This window comes from Zea mays, chromosome 3 (assembly GCF_902167145.1).
Source record: "Zea mays cultivar B73 chromosome 3, Zm-B73-REFERENCE-NAM-5.0, whole genome shotgun sequence".
NCBI lineage: Eukaryota > Viridiplantae > Streptophyta > Magnoliopsida > Poales > Poaceae > Zea > Zea mays.
Window position 1 is genome coordinate 225,421,615 of NC_050098.1, and position 22,738 is coordinate 225,444,352.

General features: G+C 46.8%; 1 protein-coding gene across 4 annotated transcripts in view; it reads right to left on the minus strand.

The window, feature by feature from the left end:
• Positions 1–22,738, minus strand: part of LOC100273771 (uncharacterized) — a 65,601-nt gene that overhangs the window by 17,985 nt on the left and 24,878 nt on the right. For 3 of the 4 annotated variants that reach the window (XR_563443.3, XM_020549581.1, NM_001148175.2), the window contains exon 19: positions 3,150–3,197. The exons of the other annotated variant lie outside the window; for it this stretch is intronic. Coding sequence is in view for 2 of the 3 variants with exons in the window: in XM_020549581.1 (XP_020405170.1) it covers positions 3,150–3,197 (48 nt within the window). In the remaining variant the exon portion in view is untranslated. The remainder of the gene's footprint in view (positions 1–3,149; positions 3,198–22,738) is intronic. 4 annotated transcript variants of the gene reach the window in all.

Below are 22,738 nucleotides of genomic sequence, written 5' to 3' on the forward strand. Positions count from 1 at the left end.
GTATCATGTCACGAAAATTGGTATTAGAACTCAACTTATACGTGGAGAAACAAAAACAATAAATCCTTTTTTTTTCTCGAAACACGCAGGAGAGCTGCGTGTAAATTATATTAAGAAAGAGAAAAGGTCTGAGAACAGACCAGGGTACAGACGACTCCTTACGGAGGTCTAAAACACAAATACAGAAACACACTCATTCCTTATCTATGACACAACCATGGTTATTAAAGCGGTAAAACGTTAAAACGTTATGAATCAACTTTTCAACGTTTAAACGTTTAAACGAACGTTGAAACGTCTTTTCAGACTTGACATAGAATTTCAAATATAGAATAAGTTTATACATAAGTTAAGTTCATACATAGTCTTTTCAGCCATTGAAATTGAAATTTACTGCACACTTTAGCCTGCAACACACAGTAGAATGGTATTAATATATTGTGCATTTAGCCTACAACACACATTGGCTGGAGCACTAGCTTGTGGCTGCTTCACTGCGGCACTGCGTACTGGCTGGAGCTTCCTGGCCGAGCAGTGCCTTACTGCCTTCATTCCTCTCTAGCTATGGCGCCATGTCTCTAGCTAGGCAACTAGACTACACATCTCTCTAGCTAGCTCTCTCTCTGCTCCTGGCCGAGCAGTACCTCACCTGAGCCGTTGCAGTGCTCCAGTCCGGGATCTGGAGCAAATGAGCAATGGCGCTGCCGGGTTGGCGCCGCGCGCCCGCGCCTGTACGTGGAGGGAAGAGGGAAGAGGGAGGAGGGAGGAGGGGGCCGGCCGGCGGCGTACCTGGAGGGCGCCCGACGGCGTCTGCTCAGTCTGGGCGCGATTTCTTCTGGCGCGATGGAGTTTGCTCAGTCTGGCGGCCGACGGCTCTGCGCGATGGCGGCTGGGAACTGGCGTCTGAGGAGCGCAATGGAATAGCCGGCTGGGTAAAGGCCCATTATGGCCCACTAACTCACATGCGCGTAGAACGTCCAAACACCTGAGAAAACGTGCAGAACGTGCTTTCCGACGCTTAAACGCCGTTTAAACGTCCAGAACGGACGTTCTACGCCGTTTTCGTAAAACGTGTAGACGTTTTAGCTGCTAAACACGTTTTACCGCTTAAACGACGCTTAAGCGTCGTTTAAGCGACGTTTTAATAACCATGGACACAACAGCAGGCCCTCCTAAACTTAAGGCCATAAGCCCCTAAGCCCTCTAGCCCCGGCCATACCCCACAGCGTAGCATCCTCATGAATGTGCTGCAGGATATCTCTAGTGCTCGGGGAAGCTCCCTCGAAGACACAAGTGTTTCGATGTTTCCACAGCCACCAAGCCACAAGGATTACCAACGTGTTAAAACCTTTTCTCTTCTCTTTAGGAACCTGGCCTTCAGCATTGCTCCACCAATCTTGGAAAATCATGTCCTCAGGCCCAGGTGCCAGATGTTGCATCCCCACTTTACACCACACCTGCCACCAAATGTTTCTAGAGAACACACAAGAGAGCAAAATATGCTGGATTGTTTCTTCATGTTGATCGCAAAAGAGGCAATTGTCATGATGATCCATACCTCGCCGGGCCAATCTGTCAGTCGTCCAACACCGGTTGAGAGAGGCTAGCCAAATGAAGAATTTACATTTGGGAGGAGCCCAACTCTTCCAAATTCTTTTAGCCGGCTCAAAGGATGTTGTACCGTTCCAAAAGCTGTTATAAGCCGTCTTAGAGGAATAAAGGCCAGAAGCGGAAGGCACCCAAATGTGGACATCAGGAACTCCTGTCTGTAAATGAACATCCTGAATTAGATCCCAAACCAGAAGGAACTCCCTGATGACAACAGCAGTCAGACCCCCAGAGATATCCTGAATCCAACTATTATCAGCAAGAGCCTCCTGCACCGTACGTCCTGTCCTGACCCTACTCGGAATACGACTGAATAGGTAAGGGGCAAAAAATGCAATAGATTGTCCTTGAATCCATCTATCCATCCAAAAGAGGGTTGTGGCACCATCCCCCACAGAAGAGCGAACCGAGGCCCGAAAGAGAGCTTCAGCATTTGGATGAACTTTTATGTCAAACTCAGTCCATGGTCTCTCTACCTGTGTTTTTCTGAGCCAGAGCCATCTCACATTAAGAGCCCAACCAAGGATTTCCAGGTTGTGAATACCCAAGCCGCCGAACTTAAGCGGACGACACACCCTTGCCCATCCAACAGCACAATGGCCTCCCTTGATATCTTTTCTGCCCTTCCAGAGGAAACCCCTGCGGATCTTGTCAATGGCTTTGATAACCCATTTAGGGCATAAAAGGACAAGAAGATGGTATATAGGAATGGCAGTGAGGACAGCCTTAACCAAAGTCAGTCTTCCAGCATTGGTGATCAGGGCAGATTTCCACCCTGGCAATTTGTCAGCCACCTTGTCAATAAGCTCTTGAAAAGCAAACCTTGGAAGCTTCTTTACCGATAGAGGCAGTCCCAAATATCTACAGGGGAACTGCTGCACATTACAAGGGAAAAACTCCTTGGACATGACAACTTGCTGCTCATTACAATGTATGGGTGTGATGCTACATTTGTTGATATTTGTGACAAGACCTGTAGCTTCCCCAAAAATCCTTAATATTTCCTTCAGCAAATTGAGCTCATCAATTTCAGGCTTTAAAAACAGCACCACATCATCTGCATATAAGGAAATGCGTTGGCCCCTACCCTGTTAAGGGGTAAACTAGACCAACCGAAATAGTTGGAGTAAATTGAGCCAAATGTTAGTTTAGGGGGTTATCTAGACCTAGTCCAAACTTGGAAAGAGTAATTTGGACTTTTTCCTTAGAAATATACTAGAACTTTTCTGCATACGAAAAAAAACTATTGGTTGCTGCCATAATTATGTTAAACCAACTTAATCCAATATTCTAAATCATGTTTGTGATTTACAAGGCTTTTAAGTCCTGCATGTACCTAAAAGAAAAAAGAAGAAAACTTTAAAGCAGCCTTGTGCAGAAACTTTCTTTTACCAACTGATATTTTTGGGCTGCATCAAATAATCTCACCTTATACTACTTGTGCACAAGGCTGTGTATTTATACTAGAATTTTGTTCTTTCAGTTTAACGCATGAAGACAGTGATATTACTATTGCAGAACAATTCAAAGTCTCTACTTACTTATTTGAACAATTTTCCATCAAATATTCGAAGTAGCCATCCCAGAAGCTGCAAGAGAAGAAATCATAAACGAAGACACAAATTGATGACATGAAATAAATCGATAAATAAGAACAGGAAAATTACGAATTTCTAAACTAGTCTACTGGTTCGGAAAATCAAGTCATATACACTCAACAGATCAAAAGACTAAATAGTTGGTACTCTGAACTTGCTACTAGGACAGTGATTTCCACAAACAAATTGGATAGCAGTGCTTGTGTTGATAACATATTTGTTTGGATTCTTTGCAACTTCTTTATTTTCTCGAAAACGTAGGAGAGCTGTGTATCATTATATTAAAAAAAAGAAAGGGTTTTAGAACTCATACAAACTCAACACACTCACAGCTTTACATAAGAACACACACGACCTCGACCTAGGAAACAGCAGACTTCAAGGACTAGCTTCCAACTGGTGCAAGGTAGATAGGTGAGACACCTCAAGCCCCAGCCATGCTCCATAGCTGTGTTAGAGTGGTCGCACTAACCAGTTCAACCCAAAAGCTTAAGTTGATGGGAGAAGGTAGTCAATCCACTTATACACTTCAACAACCCCACTCACGTTGCCTGAGACAAGATCTCACCCCTGCTGCTGATGAAATATCTTTTGCTGAATGGTGGAGAAAGGTGCTTAAAAAGGTGCATAAGAGCAAGAGGAAAGGCTTCAATAGCCTCATAATTTTGGGAGCGTGGTGTGGCTTCTTCGAAACAAGGCTGTTTTTGATGGAGTAAACCCTTCCTTGAGCTCTGTTAAAAGTTTGCTTTTGGATGAGCTGAGTTGCTGGGATAGAGCTGGTGCTAAACAGTTAGCAAGTCTTGGTCTACCTGCTGCTATTAGTAGGGTCTATGCTGTTTTTCAATCTGGTCTAGTTTTTATGCTTGCCCACTGGGCATTGTACTTTGGTCCTCTTTGGACCTTTTTCCTCTCTTAATATAATGACGTGCAGCTCTCCCGCGCGTTCGAGAAAAAAAAACAACCCCACTCACGTGCAGCTAGAGAGAAAGGCGTAAACGTGGACATAAATGGGTGCAGGCACAGATAAAGCCTCTACCAGGATTCGAACTCGAGGCCTATGGCTTTAACACCATGTTAGAGTGGACGCACTAACCAGTTCAACCCAAAAGCTTAAGCTGATGGAAGAAGGTAGTCAATCCACTTATATACACTTCAACAAGCTGCAGTTCTTCCCAAGCAGCAGCAAACAGTGCAATTAAACTAGGACAGCCTCCAAAGAAAATGTAAAGGTTCCGATGGTTCCAGACTGACATGCAACTTCTTTTCATTTAGTTAGTAAAAAAAAAGGTGTTCCTTCAGCATAAAGAGATAGTTGCTCTGATCAAAAGTTGTTTCGAAACGGGTGTTCCTTAAGATGAAAAGGCTGGCAAAAGCCCTGCAGTCATGGGGGCATAAGAAGGTTGGCAATGTCAGATCTCAGGTGGCCATGGCTAGGGAGATCCTGCACAGGCTAGAGATGGCTCAAGATAACAGGCCATTATCATCAGAGGAGCTTTGGTTGAAGAGAAATCTCAAACAACATTGCCTGGTTCTTGCTTCCTTGGAGAGGACGGTTGCGCGCCTTAGGTCCCGGATCAAATATCTGAAGGAGGGAGATGCCAATACGTCCATCTTCCACATGCAGGCCCGCTATAGAAAGAAAACGAATCTTATTCACAAGTTGGTCACCTCTCATGAGCAAAAGCAGGAGGTTTTGCATGAGTATTATTCAAAACTTTTGGGAATGGCTCAACAAAGACATTTTACCCTCAATCTAGAGGGGTGTCACAGAAATGATGTCGATTTGGGTGATCTGGATCTTCCTATCACAGATGAGGAGGTAAGGTCCACTATCTCCAGTCTGCCTTCTGATAGAGCTCCTGGGCCGGATGGATACACGGGAAGATTTTATAAAACTTGTTGGCATATAATTAAGGCTGATTTAATGGCGGCAATAATCACCCTTCATCAAGGTAATGCATAGAAATTGTGGTCGCTGAATTCGGCTTTTCTAACACTGATTCCTAAGAAGGCAGAAGCTATTGCAGCTGATGACTATAGGCCTATAAGTCTTATCCACAGTTTTTCCAAGTTGGTCACAAAAATCCTAGCTAACCGCCTGGCCTCTCACCTCCAGAAGTTGGTTGCGCGAATCAAAGTGCTTTCATCAAGGGTCGATCAATTCATGATTATATGATGGTGCACCACTCCATTAAATCCTTCTTTTTCTCGAACCTGTGTATCATTAAATTAAGAAAGGAAGGATGGTCCAAAATTAGACCATGTAAATCCCTCCACAGGAAAAAGGTTGCTAGCCTGTTCTTGAAGCTAGATATTGCTAAAGCTTTTGATTCAGTCTCATGGGCCTTTCTTCTTGAGGTGTTATCTCACCTTGGTTTTGGGGCTAGATGGTGCGACCTTGACTGCTGGTCACTTCATCCACGCAAGTTTTGCTTAATGGAAACCTGGGAGATCACATAAGGCATCAAAGAGGTTTGCACCAAGGAGACCCTTTGTCTCCCATGCTCTTCATTCTAGTCATGGATGTGCTTAGCAGCTTGTTCAAGCACACCGAGGATAGAGGGCTGTTGCAAGGCTTAGATGGCGGAATTGTTAAGGCTAGGCTATCTATATATGTGGATGATGTGGTCCTTCTTGTCAAGCCACAGGACAAGGATTTAAGGTGTGTCAAGCTTATCTTGGATTGTTTTGGTGAGGCCTCAGGGTTGGTCGCTAACATGCAGAAGAGTTGTGCTATTCCGATCTGTTGCGGGACCCCAGTTGCCAAAGACAACTGCAGTATTTTACAGTGCTTTGTAGGTTCTTTCCCATGTAATTATCTGGGACTGCCTATCTCCAATAAGAAGCACAGGAAGAGTGATCTCTTGTTGTGGGTAGAAAAGATAGCCAACCGGCTTCCTAGTTAGAAGGCACCTCTTCTCAACCTTGCTGGTAGGACGGCTCTGGTCCGGTTTGTCCTATCAGCTATCCCGGTGTACCTTCTTATTGCCATGAATGTGCCTAAGTGGGTGATCAAATCTATCGACAAGCTGCGGCGGGGGTTTCTTTGGAAAGGAAGGAAAGAAGTGAATGGGGGCAGATGTTTAGTGTCATGGGACAAAGTTACTAGGTCGCTAAAACTTGGAGGCCAAGGTATCCCGGACCTGCAATATATGAGTTGGGCGCTACAAACGAAATGGTTATGGCTGTAGAAAACAGACCCGAATAGGCCTTGGAGTGGTCTGGATCTTCCCATCCAGCCTCAGACTCGACAGCTATTAGCTAGCTCGGTCATCTCCTTTGTGGAAAACGGAAACAACACGTTGTTCTGGTCTGATAGATGGCTGAATGGCTGTTGTATTCTGGACATTGCTCCTGAGGTGGCTGCTAAAGTTGATAAGAAGACGGTCTTTTATGTGGTCGGAGATGGAACTAGCACTCTCTTTTGGTTTGATAAATGGTTGAATGGGAAGGCTATCTCTGATATTGCACCAGAGGTTGTCTGTTTGGTGGACAGTAGAGTCAGCTCGACCCGGACGGTTGCTCAAGCTTTGGACAACTGGCGTTGGGTTAGGGATATTGGGAGTCATCTTTCTATGCTTGGGCTGCAGCAGTATTTAAAATTATGGGATGAGATTGGACAGGTGACTCTTTCACAAGAGGCGGACAGGCTTGTTTGGAGACACACGACTTCTGGGCAGTTTTCCTCAAAGTCTTGCTATAATGCCTTCTTCCTGGGGTCCATTTTATTTGAGCCTTGGAAACGATTGTGGAAGACTTGGGCCCCCCCTAAATGCAAATTTTTTCTTTGGCTGGCTATAAGGAATAAATGTTGGACTGCGGATAGACTTCAGAGGAGAGGGTTACACTACCCGGCGAGTTGCCCCCTATGTGATCAGGAGCAGGAAACAATCCAGCATATCCTTTGCAACTGCAGTTTTTCTAGGGATTTTTGGCATCTCATTATGTCGTCCATCGGGCTTGGTAACTTCACTCCTATTGCTGCGGAACAGTCCTTTGCTGCATGGTGGGAGAGGGTATCTAAAAGAGTCCATAGGTGCAAGAGGAGGGGTTTCAATAGTGTCATTATCCTTGGAGCTTGGTGCTTGTGGCTCTCTCGTAATAGGGCTGTTTTTGATGGAGTGAGCCCTTCCATTAATTTGACAAAGAGGTTGTTTCTAGATGAGTTGTTTAGTTGAGTAAGGCGGGAGCAAAGCATTTAGACAGTTTGGGAATTATTGTCGCTTTAAATAGGGTCTCGTAGGGCCCGTCAGGCTTCCCCCTAGTGGAGGAGGCTTGAGGGTTTGGTCTTGGTGTTGTAATTCGGTCCACTTTGGACCTTTCCTTTCTTAATATAATGATGCGCAGCTCTCCTGCGCTTTCCAGAAAAAAAAATAAGAAGACCCTTTCCTCTAGAACGGTGGCACAAGGTCTTGACAACAGATTGTGGGTGAGGGACATTATTTTCCCCCTTTCATTACTGGGGTTGCAGCAGTACCTTCTTCTCTGGGATTCTTTGGGAGAGGTAGTGTTGACCCAGGATGATGATCAACATGTGTGGAGGCACAAGGCTTCCGGTCGGTTTTCATCTAAATCCTGCTACAAGGTCCTATTCTCAGGATCCATCCCTTTTGAGCTATGGAAGAGGCTATGGAAAAGTTGGGCCCCTCCTAAATGTAAGACCTTTCTGTGGCTGCCCATGAGGAATAAATATTGGACAGCTGATACTTTGGTAAAAAGTGGCCTCCCACATCTGGAAGCATGCCCTCTTTGTGACTAGGAGCAAGAAACAGTTCAACATCTCTTGACCCGTGTGTCTTTGCTCGGCAATTTTGGTACAACTTCCTATCTACTTTCGGTCTTGGTCACCTCTCCCCTGGTGTAGAGGATATCGCTTTTGCTGACTGGTGCAGAAGAGTTTGCATCCGAGTGCATAAAGATAAGAAAGGCTTTAATCGTGCCATTATTCTAGGTGCTTGGTGTTTATAGCTGCAATGTAACCGGGTGTTTTTTTAGGGCGATTCTCCCTCCATCGGCAAGGTGCAAAGAAGTTTCTTAGATGAGTTGGCGTGTTGGGTGCTAGCTGGAGCCAAACATCTCAGAAGCTTGCGCGTACTCGAAGCCCTCAGTGTGGTCGGAGAAAATTATGTAATGTAATGATCATTTTATAGTTTCTAAGTGTGTGTGTGTCCCTCTGGGGTGTCCTGCATGGCAGGGGTTTACCCCTTCTTGTAAGCTCTCATGCGCGTTCGAGAAAGAAGTGCTAAGCCTCGAATTTCTACTTTGATCATACATTTACCTGAACTTCCCTCAATTTAGAAAGTCTGTGGAGCAGCAGCATTACTTGGCGTTACTAAAATGGATCACATGACAAGCCCATATGCCTTCAAATCCATGTGGAAATCAGGAATGACATGGCAAACAGAAAGCAGATGCCGGTTCACTACTTCTGCTGGGCACGACAACAGGTGTAACTAACATTTCGGAAACCTGACCAATACCATACTGGTCAAGAAAACAGCAGCTACTCACCAATTAACCTCTAAGTACCAGTAGTAAAGAAAGTATCGGACTTCGCCGACAAAGACCGGGATCATGATCAACATGAACGGCGGCCGAGGCAGCTGGTTCACCCGGCATCCTCCACTCGGGCTTCGGTACATTTGCGACTGGGCCCACGCATTCAGTCGAAGTCGTCGCATGGTGAACAGGTGGATGCCATTCCTCTCTCGCCTGTTCAGGTTGTAGAGATGGTGGCGCCCATGTCTCCGGAACTAGTGGAGGTTGAACCAGTTGATGCTCCGGCTCTCCCGGTAGCTTCGGTTGAGGAGCCGGAGGCGCCTGGACACCCACCCTATTTGGCCTTGGGACTGGCAGTGGATTCGGGTGAGAACTTCCAATGTGACGGCTCGTTGACTGGTGATTTGTTTCCTGCTCAGCTAAGTTCTAGAGATCGTGTAGCAGTAGTTCAGGAGGCTGTTTTGGAGGATGTTATCTCGGCAGGGCACATGGTTCGGGGAATTGCATGGCCAGAGATTCTTCTTCTCAGATTAAAGCTGGTGTTATTTCTAGTGTTTGCTCTGTCAAGGCGAGGAAACACCTTTCCTGTCAGTCCGGACAGCTGGAAAGCTAAATCGCCTTGTTTCAAAGTCTATTCCAGGAGACGGATGACCTAGGTTCAACATGTCCAGGAGGACCTTCTGTTGCAGTCGGTTGTTGAGCTAGCTCCACCTTTGCAAGAGTTCAGGAATGCGGTTTCAAGGCCAACTGATGGCCTGCTACCCCCCCCCCCCCCGGAGTACCAAAAGAAGGAAAAAGACATTGCCAAGTAATTTTCGACCAAGGCGAAGTCGGAGTGTGGCCAAATTCCCTCTGGAGTTGGGTTCCAGTTCGGCTGCTCATGTGTGCAGACATCTGGGATTTTGTGATGATAATGAGAATATATCCTTCAAGGATTACTTTCCCCCCAACAATCTGCTGGTCCGCTGAAATCTAATGGGCCTCTGCAGCAGGAAGAGGGCACTCTGGGTCCGGTGACCCACTCTGACGTAGGGCCGCTGGGGCAGGTCACATTAATTTCCCCCCAACATTCTGTTGGGCCGCTGGAAACTGATAGGCCTGTCTCGCCCCAGTGTCAGAGCTGCAGAATGCATCCAAATGTCTACGGGACATCACTTAAAGTTTATAGTAGAAGAAGACAGCGTGTTTCAGTTGGACAGGTTGACGCGCCAGAGGACGTATCTCCTTCCAAACAGCAGTTCTTTGAGATGGTGTCCAAGAAAATTGGTTGTTTACTTCCTACTCCAAAAGCTAAGAAGAGGAGAGAACCTGCCATCCCTTCGCAGGGACTCCGTCGTAGTCGACGGGTGGCTGGTCTAGGCGCTGAGCACATTCCACAGATCCCCAGGGCCAGGATTTTGGTGATGAAGACTATCCATAATACTTCAGACACGAATCAGCTCAACAGTGAGGATCTGGAGACTTATGCCAAGTTGTTCTGCCATCCTCTTTCCTATTCACAGATTCAAGCCCTTGCAGCACTTTTCGGTTGGGCAGTCCCAGATGACTTGGGTGGAGCGGCCACCATGGTCTGCTAATTTGGTGGATGTGTGTTGTCTTGTAAGTGTTTACTAATGGATCCTTCCATGATTCTGTTCTGGAATGTCCGCGGATTAAACTCTGCCGTGAGGCAAGATTCTGTAAGGAGTCTAGTAGAGTCGGTCCGTGCAGACATAATTTGTTTACAAGAAACCAAGATGCAGAGTTGTAGCCGTCGTCTTGTTCTCTCGTTATTGGGTCCTGACTTCGACAACAATTTCGTGACTCTTAATTCTGTTGGTGCTAGCGGTGGTGTACTGCTGGCCTGGAGATCTAAATTGGGAGCTATTATTGACTCCCGGGTTGATGTCTTCAGTGTCTCTGTCAAATTCTGTCCAACGATTGGTGATGAGTGGTGGTTGACCTGTGTGTACGGGCCCCAGGGTAATGATAGGAAGCTCATGTTCATGCAAGAACTGCGCCTTATTAGAGCTAATTGTGCTGGACCTTGGATTGTTGGTGGAGACTTCAACTTGATTTATAGAGATGAAGACAAAAATAATCCTAATCTCAACTGATTCATGATGGGGAGATTCAGGAGATGTATTCAGGATTTAGGAATCAAAGACATCGATCTACATGGAAGGAAATTCACCTGGTCAGGGGCACATGATGTGTTGGTACGACTAGACAGAGTCTTCTGTTCCGTTGAGTGGGAGCAGAAATTCCCAGATTTCTTACTCCAATGTTCCGCTTCCGAGGGCTCTGATCATTGTCCTCTCCTTCTTGGATTGAAGGATAATCTTCGGGGCAAGAGGAGATTCCACTTTGAGTCCTTCTGGACAAGATTTGAGGGCTTTCATGATGCAGTTTCTAATGCTTGGCACTCTGTACAGATTAATGCTTGCCCTCTTAAATCTCTCTCCCTCAAGTTCAAGGCTACAGCCAAGGGGCTACAACGATGGAGTGACAAAAAAGTGGGCAACTTCAAGTTACAGCTCGAGTTAGCTAGAGAAGTGATGCTGCAGCTAGAATCAGCAAGGGATGGTAGACCTCTCTCTGATCTCGAACGCTGGCTGCTACAGCAATTAAAGAAACATTGCTTGTTCCTTGCTTCCCTGCTCAGGACGGTGGCTAGGACCAGATCTCGGCTGTCTTGGCTCAAGGACGGCGACGCCAACACCAAGTTATTTCATGCTTGCTCAAGATTTCGCAAGAGGAAGAACTTTATTACTGCAATTCGGGATGGAGATCAGCTGTTCACCTCCCATGATGGGAAGGCTGAGGTTTTCTGGGATTTCTATATGAATCTAATTGGAAGTGAAGTGCAGAGAAACCAAACTATCAACCTTGATGCCTTGGGACTGCAGCAACATGACCTTCAGGCTCTTGAGTTTTTAATTACTGAGGAGGAGATCTTGAACACTATCAAGCAACTCCCCGCGGACAAGGCTCCTGGCCCCGATGGGTTCACCGGGCAGTTTTATAAAAGCTGCTGGCCTATTATAAAAAATGACATTATGGCAGCTGTTTCAACTATTTGGGGGAGAGATTTCAGGAATTTCAGATTCCTTAACACAGCTTTCATTACGCTGCTACCAAAACATAATGATGCTATTGCTGCCAAGGATTTCAGACCCATTAGTTTGATCCACAGTTTCGCCAAGTTGGTGACTAAGGTTCTTGCAAATAGGTTGAGGTGTCATATGGAGGGGCTGATCTCTAAAGCACAAAGCGCCTTCATCAAAGGTCGCTTCATACAAGACAATTTTATGCTTGTCCAGCAGACGGCAAGATTTCTCCATGCTAAAAATCAGCCCAGAATTCTTTTGAAGTTGGACATTTCCAAGGCCTTCGACTCGGTCTCTTGGCCTTTCCTTCTTGAGGTTCTGGAAAAATTAGGCTTTGGCCCAGTGTGGAGGGATGTGATAAGTGGTTTTCTTATGACCTCTTCCACCCAGATCCTGCTCAATGGGGTGCCTGGAAGGTTCATTTCGCATAGAAGGGGCTTGCGGCAAGGTGACCCCTTGTCTCCGCTGCTTTTTATAATTGTTATGGATGTCCTTACTTTGCTGTTTATCAAGGCTGAGGAGCATGGGTTGCTGCAGCCCATTTCTTCTAATTCTTTTCAGCACCGGATCTCGCTCTATGCAGACGACGTGGCTCTCTTCCTAAAACCAGAGCCTAGGGACTTAAACACTGCTGTGAGGATTTTGGATCTGTTTGGGGATGCTTCAGGATTGAGAACTAATATGGCAAAGAGCAGTATTGTACCCATCCGTTGCACACATGCTGATTTGAATTTGGTCCAGCAGCTCCTTCCCTGCAGATTTGAGACTTTTCCAATTAAATACTTGGGTCTCCCTCTCTCCCTGAAGAAGTTATCCAAAGCTCAGCTTCAGCCTCTTATTGACAAGGTAGCTGATCTCTTACCGGCTTGGAAAGCTGACCTGATGACCCGTGCTGGCAGAGCTACTCAGGTGCAATTTGTGCTCACTGCTACTGTTATTTATCAAATGATGGCTCTAGATTTGCCTAAGTGGGCTATTAAAGCAATTGATAAAATCCGTCGTGGGTTCTTGTGGCGAGGGCGTAAAGAGGCTAATGGTGGTCATTGTATGGTGGCCTGGGGCAAGGTCACACACCCAAAAGAGTTAGGGGGGCTTGGTATTTCTGATCTCCAATGCTTAAATAGGGCCCTTCGTGTTAGATGGATTTGGCTCCAAAAAACTGATTCTTCCAAACCTTGGACTGATTTGCCATTCCATTCAAACCGGTTCTTGGATAGCTTGTGCTCTTTGGCAATGGCCTCCATAGTGGGTGATGGGCAGTCCACTCTTTTTTGGCATGACAGATGGATCCTGGGTCAGAGGATTGCAGACTTGGCCCCTCATGTTTTTAGTTTGGTTCCTAAAAGGCTGGTGAAGCGAAGGACAGTGGCTGATGCTCTGTGTAGCTCATCATGGATTGGGGATTTAAGGGGAGTGGTATCTTGGGAGGTCATTGCTGACTTCATTTTGCTGGCAGATGTTGTGGTTGATGTTGATCTTCAACCGGGAAATCCAGATAAACATTATTGGAGGTTCTCTTCCAATGGTATCTATTCGGCCAAATCTGCTTATGAGATAACGTTCTGTGGTTCTACCTCCATGGCGGGATTTGAGAGAGTGTGGAGCACCTGGGCGCCGCCGAAGTGTCAGTTTTTCCTCTGGCTGGTCCTACATAATAAATGTTGGACGGCTGACCGGCTCGCTAAGAGGGGTCTTCCCCATCCTAGTTCTTGCCCCTTATGTGACCAGGAAGGAGAGTCTATTCATCACTTGCTTGTTTCTTGTGTCCTCGCGAGGCAATTTTGGTATCTTCTTCTCCAGCGGGTCGGCCTGTCCGCACTCTCCCCCGGGATGGAAGATATCAATTTTGAAGCTTGGTGGAGTAGATCGGCTGAGGTTACTCCTAAGGACCTTAGAGATGGCCTTAACTCTTTGGTGATTCTTGGGGCTTGGACTATCTGGAGACACCGTAATGACTGTGTTTTCAATGGTGCTCAGCCTTCTATAGCTAGATTGCTTACCTCAGCCAGTGATGAGTTCAATATGTGGTGTTTTGCGGGGGCCAAATGCTTGACCCGTCTTTCGGACCTAGCTTTTGTGTTCAACCCCGGTTAGAAGGGGGTTATTATTACTAGTGTTGTTTGTGTGTGTGTTTGTGTGAGTGGTGTTTAGGTCATTGTAATTATCATCCTTCTTTTAATGAAATGATACGCAGCTCTCCTGCGTGTTCGAGAAAAAAAAAGGATGCCAGCAATTATGCAAAATTATTTGATACTGGGCTTTCTAGTGATCATATCGCTGCTTTGGCAGCTTCGTTTGGTTGGGAGGTGCCTCAAGATGGGCATGTTTAGATGTTGGTCCATGGAGCAATGATGGTAATTTTCTTTTGTTTTTTTATGGAGTCTAGCTGTTTTCTTATCTGGAATGTGAGGGGTCTCAATGATCATGCCAAGAGGGATTCATTTAAAACTCTGGTTCTTGATATCAAGCCTTCGATTGTTTGTCTCCAGAAGACCAAATTATGTTCCATATCTGATTTTGATATTCTGTCTATTCTTGGGGCTGGATTCAGTAATTTTGTTTATAGCTCAGCTCAAGGGACTAGAGGAGGGGTGTTAATTGCTTGGCGTGATGGGTCTTTTGTCTCAGTGGATTCTGTTGTGAAGAACTTCTTTGTCTCGGTCCAGTTTCAGGAGTCTGGTTCTTGCTGGTGGTTCACAGGTGTTTATGGGCCTCATCAGGACAATCTTAAACAAGCTTTTCTCCAAGAATTAAGAATGGTCAGGGAGGAGTGTGCGGGGCCATGGATCTTGTGTGGTGATTTTAACCTGATTTACAGGGAGGAGGATAAGAATAATTCCAACATAAATAGGACAATGTTGGGTAATTTCAGAGGTCTTGTTAATTCCTTGGATCTAAAGGAGATTCCTTTGATTGGTAGAAGGTTTACTTGGTTGGATCAGAGGGAGGAGCCTACCCTTGTGAAATTGGATCATGTTTTCTGCGCTACAAATTGGGAGGATTCTTTTCCTAATTGTTCTCTTCACAGTAACGCTGCCTCAGTTTCAGATCACTATCCCTTAACTCTTAAAGTAAGAGAGGTGTGCCTAGGTAAGCGACGGTTTCATTTCGAGAGTTTTTGGCCTAAGATCCCTAGGTTTTTGGATGTGGTGGCTGCATCGTGGAATCAGCCATTAATAGGATTCTTGCCCTATGGAGAAGGTATCATTGAAGTTAAAAAGATTAGCTAAGTGCTTGCAATCCTGGGGGCATAAGGAGGTGGCCAATGTGAATGCCCAGTTGGGCCTTGCTCGCGAGGTACTGCATAGATTGGAGATGGCGCAAGATAGCAGAATTTTGTCCAGGGAGGAGGTTTGGTTATTGAGAAAGCTAAAACAGCATTGCCTGGTCCTGGCTTCTTTGCAAAGGACAGTTTCACGTCTGAGGTCACGTATTCAATTTTTAAAAGAAGGTGATGCCAATACTCAATTCTTCCACAGACAGGCTTGTTACCGTAAGAAGCGGAATTTTATTTGAAAGCTAGAGGACGAAGGAAGGGTGATTACAAATCATGATGACATACAGGAAGTCCTGGATGGTTTCTTTTCCAACCTATTGGGTGCTGATTTCCAGAGGCGTTTTACTATTGATCTATCGAGCTGTCATAGGGATGTTGTGGATCTTAGTGCACTGGATAGTCCTTTCTTGGAGGAGGTAAGGGATATTGTTGCAGGCCTCCCTTCTGATAAAGCTCCTGGGCCCTGATGGGTTTACGGGGAAGTTTTACAAGACATGTTGGAACATTATTAAGGATGATCTGTTGGCTGCCCTGAAATCTTTGCATCAAGGAAATGTTCAAAAACTTGGGTTGCTGAATTCGGCTTATCTTATCCTTCTCCCAAAGAGGGTGGATGCTATGTCGGCGAGTGATTTTAGGCCTGTTAGTCTAATCCATAGTTTTGCTAAGTTGGTCACCAAGCTTCTTGCCAACAGGTTGGGTCCTCGTATTCATGAGTTGGTTGCTGCCAACCAAAGTGCTTTTGTAAGAGGGAGATCAATTCATGACAACTTTATGCTGGTCCAACAGTCAATTAAATCTCTTCACAAGAGAAAGGTCGCTAGTTTGTTCTTAAAATTGGATATTTCCAAGGATTTTGACTCGGTGTCTTGGGCTTTTATTATTGAAATTCTTTCTCATCTCGGTTTTGGACCTATTTGGCGTAATTTAATATCCTCTCTGTTGTTCACGTCTTCTACACAAGTGCTTCTCAATGGTTCTCCTGGTAATCGTATTGCACATCGAAGAGGTCTTCGTCAGGTGGACCCTCTATATCCTATGTTGTTTGTGTTGGTCATGGATGTTCTTAACAGGCTCTTTAGAGCAGCTAAAAGCAGAGGACTGTTACAAGGTTTGGAGGGAGTTGGGGTCTGGAATAGGTTGTCAATATACGCTGATGATGTGGTCCTTTTTGTTAAGCCCATCGTTGAGGATCTGAATTGTGTTAGATTGATTTTGGATTGCTTTGGTGCAGCCACTGGGTTGATAACAAATTTGCGCAAGAGTTTTGCCATACCAGTAAAGTGTACCGGGCAAGTTGTTCAAGCTGGCTGCAATATTCTGCAATGCAGCTCGGGTTCTTTTGCTTGCAGCTATTTGGAGCTGTCGATCTCTGATAAGAAGCTAAGGAGAGATCTTATGGTATGGGTTGAAAGGATTGCTGACCGGCTTCCCAATTGGAAAGTTCGATTGCTCAGTCTGGCTGGTAGGACAGCATTGGTGAGGCATGTGCTTTCAGCCATTCATGTATATATCCTCATTGCCATAAATGCTCCCAAATGGGTGATCAAATCGATCGATAAAATCTGGAGGGGGTTTCTATGGAAAGGAAGGAAGAATGTAAACGGTGGAAGTTGTCTTGTTCTATGGGAGATAATTACAAGGCCTCTAAAATTTGGCGGGCTTGGAGTTTCTAATTTACAATTCAAAAGTTGGGCTTTTTTCTCGAAAACGCGCAGGAGAACTGCACCTCTTTATAAATTAAGAAGATAGGATAAAGAGGTCTGAAGTAGACCATACATCAGCAGGCCTCCTCACGGGGGGGCAGAAAATAGCATACAAAAAAGAACTCATCCTGTGAAAGGAAAAGAACAACACACCACCCTAGGGAGCAGCTGCAGAGGCAGCCAGAGAACATAGGCCCTTCGCCCCAGCTGCCTCCCAACGACTTCTCTCCTCATCTGCCCAAGCAAGGATATAGGTGAGGCATGGAGACAATCCATCGAAGACACATTTGTTCCGATGGATCCAAATAGTCCAAGCACCCAGGATGATAAGGGAGTTAAGACCCTTTCTCGTGACACATGAGACCACCTCTAAAACCTCCTCCCACCAATTCAAGAAGGAGGTGATCGTCGGCTGGGGGGCAAGGGAGTGAAGCCCAAATTTCCGGAAAAACTGGTACCAAAAGACTCTCAAGAAGGAGCAAGTCACCAGAAGATGATCAAGAGTTTCTTCAGCTTGGTCACATAGCAGACATTTCTCAGGGTGGTTTAGGCCTTTATTAGCTAATCGATCGGCTGTCCAGCATCTATTATGGGCAGCAAGCCAAATGAAAAAACGACACTTTGGCGGGGCCCAGGTCTTCCAAACCCTTGTGTAGTGTCCAAAGGAAACTGAACCCATGAACAGTCCATTATAAGCAGATTTTGCAGAATACATTCCATCTGGGACAATACTGAAAATATGTCTGTCTTCAACTCCAGGCTGCAACTCAATGGCTGAAAGCATCTCCCATAGCTGGAGGTAATCAATCAACACACCCACTGAGAGAGCCCCTTTTATGTCAGCAATCCACTTCCTGTTAGTCAAAGCTTCATTCACAGTTCTGTTGTTCACAATCCGCTTAGGAATTGTAGCTAGGAGTCTAGGTGCCAGGTCTACAATTCTTTTACCATGTAACCATTTGTCTTTCCAGAATTTAGTATTGACCCCGTCACCAACTTCAGTGAGCACGACCTCATTAAAGAAGGATGTGGCCTTTTTGGAATTTTAATTGGGAGACCAATCCAGGGCCTGGAGGGGTCTGTTTTAGACAGCCAGAGCCATCTCATTCGAAGGGCCCAGCAGAGTTCTTTTAAACTGGAGATACCCAACCCACCAAGCTGAAGGGGGCGGCAAACCTTTCTCCAAGCTACAAGGCAGTGCCCCCCTCTTACCTCTTTTCGACCTCTCCAAAGGAAACCTTTCCTTATTTTGTCAATGGCTTCTAAACCCCATTGTGGGATATCCACTGCCATTGCCATATAAACCGTCATGCTGGTAAGGACATGCTGAACTAGGATTCTTCTCCCTGCCTTCGTCAATAAGTCTGCCTTCCAACTTGAAAGCTGGTCAGCAAATCTATCAATAAAAGGTTGGAACTGCTGCCTAGATAACTTGTGCAAGGATAGAGGAAGACCCAAATAACGGCAAGGGAACGAAGATACTCCACAAGGCAGCAGACCTTGGGTCTCCACCATATCCTCATTTGAACATCTGATAGGAATGACATTAGATTTATGGGCATTATTGTGCAGCCCAGAGGCATCCCCAAAAAGCTGAAGAATGCCAAGAGTGATAGATAAATCTGCTGCTGTTGGATGAACAAAAAGGGCAACATCATAAGCATATAAGGAGATCCGATGGAGCTCTTTCCTGTTGGATAACTGCTGGAGTAAACCATCCTCCTCTGCCTTGGAAAACATACAGACTAGGACATACATGGCAAGAATAAACAATAAAGGAGATAGGGGATCCCCTTGACGAAGGCCTCTCCGGTGGATGATGTGCTGTCCTGGAAATCCATTCAGCATCACTTGAGTAGAGGAAGAGGCCAACAAACCACAAATAATATCCCTCCAAATCTGTCCAAAACCAAGCTGCTCCATTACTTCAACTAGGAAAGGCCATGAAACTGAGTCGAAAGCCTTAGTAATATCCAACTTGTAGAGCAAAGTAGCCTTATTCTGTCAGTGAAGCAGTCTAGAGGTTTGTTGAACCAACATAAAATTGTCCTGAATGAATCTACCTTTCATGAACGCACTCTGGTTAGGTGATACCATCTCATTAAGTCTTTTAGCCAACCTATTGGCTAGGATTTTTGTGATTAACTTTGTGAAGCTATGCACAAGGCTGATAGGCCTTAAATCCTTTCACCATTTCAGCCCCATCATTTTTTGGAATCATGGTTATATAGGCAGAATTAAGGCGCCCAAAATTATCAAACTTCCTGCCCCAAATAGCGGAGATTGCAGCCATCATATCAGCTTTAATAATAGGCCAGCATACCTTGTAAAAGCGACCAGTAAAACCATCATGCCCAAGGGCCTTGTCAGCAGGGAGCATTTTAATGATATCCTCCACTTCTTGCTCAGAAAAGGGGGCATCAAGCTCAGACAGCTCAAAAGTAGGCATTCCCAAGGCATCGAGATCAATCACCCTATCTCGATCAATACATTTTCCAATAAGGTTGGTGTAGAAGCGGTTCACACGAATAGAATGAAAAGATAGTGGGAAACTAACACAATCAGGGGAGCAGCAAACGCTTCGGATGGCTCCCGCCTCCCTCTCCCCCGAGGCGACGCCGTCCTCCACCCTTCCACCTTCCCGCCTCTCCAGCTTCCTGCCGGCGACCACCCCGGAGCCGGCAGCCACTGTCTCGCCGACTTCCACCCCCCCGTCTTCCCGTCTCTCCAGCTCCCTGCCGGCGACCATCCCGGAACCGGCAGCCACCGTCTTAAGCCCCTTGATATCACCCGTCCCATTGGCGTCGGCCAGCACCCTTCCCACGGCAGCGGCGGCTGGCGGTCGTTCCAAGCCTCAACGCTGGCGTGAAGTTAGCCTGTCGGACTCCACGTTCTCTACCTCATCGCCGCCGTCCTTCCGGGATGTGGTGATTGCTGCGCCTGCTCCTACCCGCTCCGGCTCCCGGAAGGCTTCGTCTTCATCGCATTCGCCCTCTCGGGAGAAAATCCAAGCGACGTTCACCACTCGACGTGAAGTTTGCCCCACTCGCCCTTCCTCTGTTGATGCCGGCGGGTGGCAACTGGTGGAATCAAGAAGGTCCAGGAGGAGGCGCTTATTTTTGAAGCAGGAGCCTCGGTCCCGCCGTGTGCCGGTTGACCTTGTAGGCCGCTGCTTCAACTGCCTCTCGCCTCATCACTTTGCCAAGGATTGTTGGGAGAGATCAAGATGCTTCTGCTGTGGTGGCCTGGGACATCTCTCCTATAAGTGCTCTGCTCCCAGGCGTGCAGAGCCAAGAAGACCAGTTTGGCGGAGACTTGGGCCTACGGTTGCACCGGTGTCCAAGAAGTCGGTCTGGGATCGGCTGGGCTCGACGATGGCGCATCGTGATCGGTTAGACCTTCTGTCTTCGTCTTCTGCGGGTGCGGCGCCTGAGAGAATCCCAGTCTGGAGGAGAATCACCCCTGTCAGTGATGCTTCGCAGCGTGCGGAACCTGCTGTGCTGACTGGGTCTTCTGAAGGTGGCCCGACTATTGGTGGAGAGGCTCGTCCGGCTAAGAGGCGTCGTCGCCGACAACGGAAACGATCATTGGTACCCATTATTCATGAGGATGCCCAGTTGGCGCCGGTATCTTCCCCGACCCACGAGTCTGCTTCACCTGTGCTGGAGGACTCTTCCCCACCTTCTTTCCCTTGTATCATTGGTTCGAACCAGAGTATGTCGCGGGCGGAGGAAGATCTCGCTACGGCGGTTGTCATCACTGTTTTTGGTAATATGGAAGTTGTGTCTGTCAATGATATTGCGGCACCCCTGGCATCACGTCTGGAGGTTGATGAAGGATCCCTGGTTATTAGGCAGCTATCTACTTCTTCTTTCCTGCTGGTGCTGCCTTCAGATGGATTGGTGCAACAATTGTGTGGAAGATGGTCAGTTGTGCGTGCTAATTCCTTCTCACTTTCTTGCAAAAGATGGTCACGCCTGATGAATTCCTCTGGAAGCACCCTTGCTCAGTTGTTAGAAGTTGATCTGGTTGGCATCCCTGTACATGCCTGGGAAGTACCCACCGTGGAGAGTTTGCTCAGCCCTTTTGCATGGATTGAGAGTGTGCATGAAGATACATTGCAACTAAGAGATCTCAGCAGCTTCCGTTGTTCTGTTTGGTGTCTGGACCCTATCAGCATACCTCCTGCTAGAGATCTTTGGGTTGTTGAACCTCTGCAACTGGGTACTGGGGATGGTTCTGGTGTCAGATCACTGGTCTATCCGGTTAACATTCGGTGGAAGGCTGCTGCTGGCACTGAAAATTCAGCTCCCCGCCCCCCTCCATCCTCAGTGATCACTCCTGCAGAACCTCGTCGACATTTGCACTCCCGTTCTCCGCCGGCATACAGAGGACAGCGTAGTGGAACTTCCTTTGGTCATGCTCAAGGCACAGATCTTTACGTTCAGGGTTCGTCCTCCTGCCATGGCTTTCGTGAAGCTAGCTGCAGGGATCCTCAGGTTGTGCAGAAAATGACTCTTGAGCCACCCCATGGCTCGGTTATAGCTCCGACGTCCTCCATTCTTGGACCTCTTGATGCCGGTTTGCAGACGCTTGAGTCTGGCCACCCCACACCCTTCGCTCCTGGCTTTACCAATGATACTGGTGGTGGATTATGCGTTGTGCAGAATGTGATCTTGGAGCCACCTCCTGGTTCGGTCACAGTTCCGACGCTGGTATCTACTCACACCACATCCTCCACTCAGGGTAGTCTCGAAGTTGATGATGATCTCCTCTGCGCTGTGCAGAACGTGAACCTTGAGCCACCCCCTGGTTCGGTCACTGTTCCGCCGCCTGTGAGTGCTCAGACAGTCCGGCTAGATACCAGAGCTATAGGCAGGAAATCCCTGGCTGAAAATCTGCTAAAATCTACTTCAACGTTGCCTGCTGGTTTACAAGCATCCAACACGGTAACTAAGGTTTACTACAGAAGACGGTTGTGTGGGAAGCAGGAAGGTTCTCTAATTTCAGAGCAGCTGCCTACGCTGGAGCTTGTTGGTGCACCAATGGCTGGTTCATCCCCTTGCTTGGTGGATGCTTCTCCCTCCCATGTTCCTTCTTCGGATGTGGTTGAGCTCACTGCGACTGTGGTAGACACTCAGGTGACTCCAGTTGCGGTGGCTCCTGCGTCCATATGTGGGGGGACTCTCGCTGTTGAGCAGGAGGCGCTTCATTCACACCAAAGACAGGCCTTCCTGGCGTCTGTTTCCCGGCGGCCTTCCAGAGTTCTGCCTGCTCCTCCCGTACAGCTCTTAAAATCAGGTTACAAGCTGCCCACCAAACCAATTCCAAGACGCAGTCGCAGAGTTGCTGGAGTGGGTGTTGAATTCACCTCTGCTGACCTTGACAGTCGTGCTACTAGGAAAATCATGAGAGCAGTAGGCATAATTACCAATAATAATGGTATGGATCAGAGGGCGCTTGATGAATATGCAAATCTGTTCAAGACACCCTTGTCAAGTTCTCATATAAAGGCTCTGGCAGCGCTGTTTGGCTGGCAGCCTCCTGAAGACATGTAGTTGCTCCCTTTGGCTGCTTTGGTCGCTTCCTGCACCCTTAAGATAAATGGATCCAGAACGTGTTCTTATCTGGAATGTTCGAGGATTAAACTCCTCAGCTAGGCAAGCTTCTGTTCGTTCCTTAGTTGATTCTGCTAGAATAGATATCGTCTGTTTACAAGAAACCAAAATGGATGTTATTAGTCGTGGAACCCTCCTTTCAGCCTTGGGTTCTAATTTCGATCACCATATTGAGCTCCCTGCTGTTGGTTCCAGCGGGGGAATTCTGGTAGCATGGAAACACTGTGTGGACACCACTGGAGAGTTGTATGTGAGGAATAATAGTGTATCGGTGCAGTTCTGCAATTGTAATGGGAGAACATGGTGGCTCACTTGCGTGTATGGCCCACAGGGAAACAGTGAA